General features: G+C 46.5%; 1 protein-coding gene across 2 annotated transcripts; it reads right to left on the reverse strand.

Moving 5' to 3' along the window:
- Positions 1-6: 6 nt before the first annotated feature.
- Positions 7-6,178, reverse strand: anp32e (acidic (leucine-rich) nuclear phosphoprotein 32 family, member E). 2 transcript variants are annotated; one of them, XM_068709376.1, is made up of 7 exons: positions 5,980-6,178; positions 3,615-3,764; positions 3,359-3,481; positions 3,000-3,165; positions 2,729-2,856; positions 1,941-1,983; positions 7-1,864 (listed from the first exon to the last, which is right to left on the reverse strand). In XM_068709376.1, exons 1-7 carry the CDS (start codon positions 6,031-6,033, stop codon positions 1,779-1,781), a joined length of 750 nt encoding a protein of 249 aa, XP_068565477.1. In that variant the 5' UTR covers positions 6,034-6,178; the 3' UTR covers positions 7-1,778. The 2 variants fall into 2 exon arrangements, with proteins under 2 accessions (XP_068565477.1, XP_068565478.1); XM_068709377.1 differs by lacking the exon at positions 5,980-6,178 and adding an exon at positions 4,681-5,525.
- Positions 6,179-7,500: the final 1,322 nt, after the last annotated feature.

Genomic DNA, 7,500 nt, shown 5'->3' on the forward strand with positions numbered 1-7,500 from the left:
GCTCACAGCGGCCAGAAGAAGAACCAACAACAACGTTCGGTGTTCTTTGATGGAACCGATGCTACCGTAGCATCTAAGCTAACGCATGCCTAAGCCCCGCCCCTCGCCGCCCACAGGGCTCCGATTGGTCGAGCTGCTGTCACGTCACGTCTTAGTTTTAGAGTTTAAGGATGATTAAATGCAATTATACATTATGAAGCGGTTAAATACACACTTCATGTATGTACTTATACATTGAAGTATTAAAGTACTACTTTGTGTTCTTAAGTGAACGAGAGGAAAGCTGAAGCGTTGCAGCAGTTTAGTTAAAGTTGAGCTTCATCACAATCAAACCCGACTCAGACTAGAAGACGCAAGAAGCTGCAGAATCCCACGCAGAGCAGCGACACCTGAAGCAGACGTTTCAGGCCCCGCCCCCTTTAGGATCCCATAATCCAGTGCAGCGGTGCGTTCATGTGACCAACAGGGTGAAATGTGATTGGACAGAATCCGAATTTGAATATTCGTTTGCATCTTTTGACTCGCGGAGCACCTGAACGCACCACAGGGTTTCGGTCTATGAGACGGTAACATGGTTCCACTGAGGAGGAGGTCCGGGGGGCGGAGCCTGAAGCGTGACACGGCGATGGGGGGGGCAGTTTGAGGACGAGCAGCTGAGTGTCCGGGAAGAAATGTTTTAGGATTATTTTAGGTAAAAAAACAGCGAATCCGTGATTAAATAAGACAGGAGGGTCTTCATGAGCTCGTTATTTGAACGCATCGTTAACCAATCGATACGAGGCGTTCAGGGTCTCCCGTGATGTCAGCGTTATTTACACAGGAGACTCAGTTGCGTTAAGGGACAAAAAAACAACAACAAAAACAAACAGAACTAATGCCCCCCCCCCCACCCCCAACAAACCAAACACACACTGGGGGGTACGTGGACCTGAGCTACACCAGGTCTGCATGTTTCTAACGTGATCAGTTCACAGACTAGAAGGTTCACAACGGGACGGAAGATCCTGAAGACGTTGGGACGTCGTCGTCCCCTCCTGTTAGAGTCCAGAACCAGATATGGCTGCAGGAAGAACCGGTTCTGGTGATTCTTTAAAAAAGGTGTGGATCAGACTGGATTGCGGTTCAGGTCTGAAGCTCCTGGAGACCTGATGATCTCTTCACTTCCTGTTGTTGAAGCTCCGGATCCTGGTTCACTGAGACGGGTGGAGGTCTGAGACGGCGGGTCCAAAGCCCAGAGCAGAATACAAGACGTCTCCTAGACCTGGACCAAGCGGTCCTGATGCAGAGTTGTTCTGGATCAGTCCCGTTGGCGCCTCCCGTTTGTTTATGTCTCCGGTCTAAAGAGACAAGTCTTGTAGTCGGACCTGGACTCCGTCAGGAGGCTCTTTAGGACACCAGCTGATGCTGGAGGAGACAGGAAGTGACATCATTCTGAAACATCTCTGCTGACAGGAAGTCAGTCCGCGGAGGGGCGGGACTTTTGTTTTCAGTTTAGTTTTTTTTCGGCTGGTGGATTCTCTGCCAGTGAGACCGTTTGGACGAGGATCAGGTTCAGGATGTGGAAAAGGGGGACGGACTAAACCGGACAGACTGATCCTGGACCAGGTCTTTAAAGGGACACACGTGGACTCTTGAGGTTGAAGTTCTGATAAAATCTTCTTATATATTATCTAAAAATAAAGACGGACTGAAGGAGACTAGCGGAGACACTCGGTCCTGGTGTCTGTCTCTGTGCTGGTCTGGAGAACAGAAACAGGAACAGGACACACAGACCAGGACTAGTCGTCTTCATCGTCCTCGTCATCCTCGCCTTCGTCGTCCACCTCTCGCTTCCTCTTCTCTCCCTGAACACCGGCCTGATCCTCTGAGAGACAGACAGCCAATCAGAGCAGAGCGACAGGAGCGTGACCAATCAAACACCAGACCGACTCTCCACTCACCTTCCTCTTCCTCACCAAATTCGTCATCGTCATCATCGTCGTCCTGAGAGGAAGAAGACTTTTGGTCAATACTTTGAAAACAGACGCAGCTCGTTTGTGATTGGACGACGACGTCATGTGACCAGAGCTCCTGTGACACGCCGTCTTAATTATTCAGACAAAACCAATAATTCATGAACAAAAACATTAAATTATCCTCAAAGTTGGGATTTAAAGTTTTACCTTTTGCATAAAAAAAAAATGAAGAAAGAAATTAAATATATGTTTTAAACATGTTTTAAGTATTATTTAAATTAGGGGGAAAAGATCTCAAAAATAATTTGATTAAAAAGAAAAAATATATTATTTTTTTTAACAAAATGCATTTCCTGTTGACACAACATTGGTCCTCAGAGGCGGCCATCTTGGTCCTGAACCTGGTCTAGATCAGTCGCACCTGAAGTCACAGGTGGATCCATCAAACCGGCTCAGTTCAGACGATGTTCTTCATCTTCATCTTCATCACATTTAAAGAGCTTTGGACCTCGTTCCTCACGAAGAATGAGGTCGAATCTAAATCTAAATAATAATAGTGTGTCTAATGAACCCGACATGGTTCCTCTGTAATATTGATTATTATTGATCTTCATAAACTGAATCCTTCATCTTTGATCAGCGTCAACTCAAACGTCTCAAACGTCTCGTGTTGCCTTCAGGGTCTCTGTACGTTTTGGAACCAGATCCACTAATAAACAGGAAGTTCTCTGCCTGGTCTGCAGAGGTGCATCATGGGAGCCTCAGTTGCTCACCTGATCGTTCCGGTTCACCTGGAAGCTCAGCCCCACCTCTCCTCCCTCTGAGCCGTCCTCGTCCTCGTCTTCATCGTCCTCTTCGTCGTAGTCTCCAGTCGGCGCCGCCCCGTCCTCTCCGTCCTCGTCTGTGGACACAGAGACCGGGATCAGGATCAAACACAGAGACCGGAATCAGGATCAGACACGGAGACCGGGATCAGGATCAGACACAGAGATCAGGTTCAGACACACAGGAGACCGGGTCCCGGTCTCCCCCCCGCTCACTGACCGTCGTCGTCGTCGGCCTCGCTGTCTGGCGCCTCGTTGTCCTCCTGGTCGAAGCCGTCCAGGTAGGTGACCTGAGGCAGCAGCTCGAACACGCTCTCCCTGTAGTCCTCCAGAGACGTGATCTCACAGTTGAACAGGTCCAGACTCTGAAGGCTCTTCAGGTTTTGCTGCAGCAGGAGACGACGTGTTAGCATCAAACAGCCGTACGATGACTCATAAACTCTGCAGCAACACGGGTGTACACACACACACACACACACACACACACACACACACACACACACACACACACACACACACACACACACACACACACACACACACACACACACACACACACACACACACACACACACACACCAGAGCCTCCACGTTGCTCAGCTCTTTGATCTTGTTCCCGCTCAGGTTGAGGTACGTCAGGTTGGGACATTTCTCTGAGAGCGTCTCCAGAGAACCAGACAGGTTGTTGTCACTGAGCTCCAACTGAGAACACAAGAGTCAGACCGTCCATGAACGCATCACAGCTACACAACAATGTTCTCACTTTTACACAGTGTGTGTGTGTGTGTGTGTGTGTGTGTGTGTGTGTGTGTGTGTGTGTGTGTGTGTGTGTTACCTTGTGTAGTTTGGGCAGTGAGGGCAGCTTAGCCAGTGAGCTCAGACCCACGTTGACCATACTGAGGAACTCGAGCTCCGTGAAGGAGTCCGTCAGACCTTCAACCTCTCCGTCTGCAGAGCGACTGTTGTCAACCACCAGCTCTGCAATCTGACACACAGACAGACATGTAGACAGAGAGACAGACAGACATGTAGACAGACATGTAGACAGAGAGACATGTAGACAGACGGTCAGTACTGTTTAGAGACGCTCCACAGACTCAGTGCGTCTCCATCAGTGAGACACTGAAGATGAGGTGCTGTTCCTCTAGTGTCCACTAGAGGCTCCAGTCCTCTCCTGAATGATATAAACTGATCTATTAACATTCACTGCTGACCAACAACAGAAGAAGAAACTAATCGACACGTTTATTATATATATTTAACGTCTGATTGAGAAGAATGAGAAATGAATCCCTGATCTATTATTATTAGAGCAGAGCTGTCAATCAGGACATGTTTGTCTGGATTGACAGGTGTCCCTCCAATCACAAGTCCCGCCTGTCTCCATGGAGACCAAACCAGCCAATCAGACTCATTGATCAGCTGATAGATACAGTGAGAACTAAGTAATAACAATAATAACTATAGTGGCGTCTTTAAAGTCTTCAACCTAAAAAGATATTCAGTTTATCATAAAACAAATAAAGTCACATTTGAGAAGCTGGAACAAAAACACATTCATCAGTAAACTGTGGCCTCGTTTCCTTTCCTGTGGCCTCGTTTCCTTTCCTCTCTACAGGTGTGTTTAAGAGGTCTCTTCAAGAAGAACATCACCAAAAAAAGACCAAGAATCATGTTGTGTTTTCAATGATACATAAAAATAATAAATATATTCATGAATAAATCTGGACTTTGTGGCTGCTTTTATTTCCCAGAGTTCCTCCTGGTTCTTCTTCTTCTTATGTAACTCAGTGTTTCAGCTTCAGCCTGCAGGCCGACCAGAGACACCATCACACTGTGTGTGTGTGTGTGTGTGTGTGTGTGTGTGTGTGTGTGTGTGTGTGTGTTGGGGGTTAACTTACTATAATCTACATGCACAATGTGTGTGTGTGTGTGTGTGTGTGTGTCTGAGCCTCCACACACACACCATCTGCCCCCCCCCCCCCATAAACACGACACCAGTAAATTGAGTTTGTAAAATTCTCAGTTTGAATTAAATTAAGTGTGAACGGTGTGCGCGCGTGTTATTTAACGGAAGCTGACCGGTTATGTAACGTAATCACACACAGTTGTATGAACATGATTTAACGTACTCCTGCTCTTAATAACCGGGGCGTTCTCGGTGTTGCGTTCATTTCAACGGGAACCATCAACCCATGAAGACGTTAATCTGTTGTACGGTAAAGCCTCGTCGAGTAACGCCATTTTGATTCGTTACGACGCTGTCACACACGCACCGTTACTCAGTAATCGCGTTACAGTAGTGTAACGTCTTTTAACCGGCAGTGGAACATAAAACACGTCGATATTTAGCGTTAAAGCGGAGAGAAAAAAAACTCCTCCGTCGAAACGCCCGTTAATCCGCTCACGGTAACGATAAATCGGTAACGCGTTACATGCGTTACACGTCGAGCACGAGCTCGCTCACTCAAAATGTCTCCGTGACCGGAGATCCGCCACCGAGCACCGGGGAAAGGTCGACGAAAAGTCTTTCAAAAAGACGTTACATTTAGTTGAAACTCGAATTCAACGAAGAAGAGTTTGATTTAAACGGGATCAACCGTCCGGAGACGAAACGCTTCCGTCGAAGTTTTAAGCCGTTGGTTCTTAAAATGTCCGCTGTTTCAAACCGACGTCGTTGTTCTAAAAAAGGTCGACACGAAGCCGCGAGCTCCACCGATAAACTCCCGCTCTATGTACCCCAAGTACCCGTATGTTGAGTCGTTTTAACCGCTCCTAAGTACCCGTATGTCGAGTCGTTTTTAACCGTTATCGTCGTGTCGTTTTAACTCCCGGAGCTCCCTCCCGGTGACCGATGATTAAAAAGTTAAAACCCCGCACGTCGCGAGTCCCCGTCGAGATTCACGGTTTAACGGAAACTGTTCGGGGGCTCCGGAGGGATTTGAACCGTTAAACAGAGTTGCTAGAGAGGAGGACGGAGATGCTTCCACGTCCAGCCGGGAGCTGATCAAACTGATCGATAACAACGACCAGAACGACCCAACTTGCTCGCGGGTCGTGTGAGCAAGTTCGGTCGTTCGGGTCGTAAGCGGACCCCCATGTGATGAGCTCCGTGGTGGTGGGTCCGGGCTCCGGGTGCTATTTCAGGCAACAAATTTAAAAAGCGTAATTAAAAAAATGGAAATAAAAGAGCCGCTCACCTCCGCCGGGGTCCGGTTCCTGAGCTCCAGAGTGATCCTCTTCTTCATGTCCATGGTTGAGACGTCTCGTGCGCGGCGGATCGAGAGAGAAACAGTTGATAAACCTCCCAGAGATCAGAGCGGTCGCTGCTCTCCTCTGATGGCCACAGTTCGCCTACTGATCCTCCATGAACTGATCCTCCATGATACCTCGAGCCCTGCCCCCTCCCCCTCCCCCCTCCTCTCCGCCGCCTCTGATTGGTCGGCGGATACGTCACTCGGGACTGATCGGACATAATCCACCAGCTGGGCGGGAATATCCCCCATCAGCCGCCTGAGAGCGCCTGATGGGAGCTGTAGTCAAACGTCACGAGATGAGTCGATGTTTATCCGTTCAAATGACGAAATAACCAAACTTCACTGTCCGAAACACCAGCGGAGACATATTAATACATCGTTTCATATAGTCACCGATTATACACTAATAATCTAATAACTATAGTAATTAAATCTATTAACTATAGTAATTAAATCTAATAACTATAGTAATTAAATCTAATTATAATTCATTCATTAAGGAAAGGTATTTCTTGTTTTGTCCCGTTGTGTAAATTAACTACAATATATATAGATATAGATATATATCTATATCTATATATATCTATATAGATATATCTTTATATATAGATAGATAGACGTATAGTTGAGATAGTTGTTGACCCTTGAGCAGCTGTTCCGGAGCTTTCAGTCCAGTTTATTTTAGCCTCCAAGGTCACAAAAAGAAGTTTGAGACAGATTTGAGTTTGAAAACATCTTTCAATCCGTCGCCTCTGTAGAACTCATCCATCTCTCTGAGTGAACGCCTCCACTTCCTCCACTTCATTTGTAACACAACAAATAACTTCTATCAAGAAATTAAAATAGAAAATGTTTTCTCACAGCTAGTTATTTCAGACGTAAATACGACGTAAATACTAACATTGTCAGTGTTACTTTTTACAACTTTAACCCGTTGAGGTCAATCACCTGAACGCCTCGTGCTGAGTTCAGGCGTCGCCGTTTAAAAGCATCAAAAAACACGACAAGAGTTCAAAAAAAGCAAGTGTTTATATTTCAGATTACCAACGCAGGCAGCCATCTTCATCCTCATCCTCATCCTGGTGAAGCATTCAGGTACAGTTACAAAAATACAGCTTTATATATACATAGAAAAAATGGGTCGGCTTAGCTGAGCTTCATAAAAAACAGCTCAAACCGAACCGGAGGCGGAGTCGACCAGCTGACAGGAAGTGATCACACGCTGACCAATCAGACGCCAGAGTTCAGATGAGTCACGTAGTAGTGAAGACCTTCAGAACCCGGCCGGTCAGAGTGAAGTGAACTCACCGTCGGTTCAGTTGTGAATCTCAAAGCATCACTTTGACAGAAGACGGTGATTATATTCAATGTTTAGAAACAGGAATGTGATGAAAGGCTAAAACACGACGTCATTAATCTAAACAGACGGTTATTAATCAGCTTCTTTACGTCTTTACTAACAAT

This window comes from Cebidichthys violaceus, unplaced genomic scaffold (assembly GCF_023349555.1).
Source record: "Cebidichthys violaceus isolate CVI_PGR_0920_01 unplaced genomic scaffold, fCebVio1.0.p SCAF_146, whole genome shotgun sequence".
NCBI lineage: Eukaryota > Metazoa > Chordata > Actinopteri > Perciformes > Stichaeidae > Cebidichthys > Cebidichthys violaceus.

Coding starts and splice junctions, on each gene's coding strand:
- anp32e (XM_068709376.1), bottom strand. CDS start 6,033: ATGGACATGAAGAAGAGGATCACTCTGGAGCTCAGGAACCGGACCCCG. Junction 3,166..3,358: donor TGAGCAACGTGGAGGCTCTG/GTGTGTGTGTGT, acceptor CTCCTGCTGCAG/CAAAACCTGAAGAGCCTTCA. Junction 2,857..2,999: donor CGAGGCCGACGACGACGACG/GTCAGTGAGCGG, acceptor CTGTGTCCACAG/ACGAGGACGGAGAGGACGGG.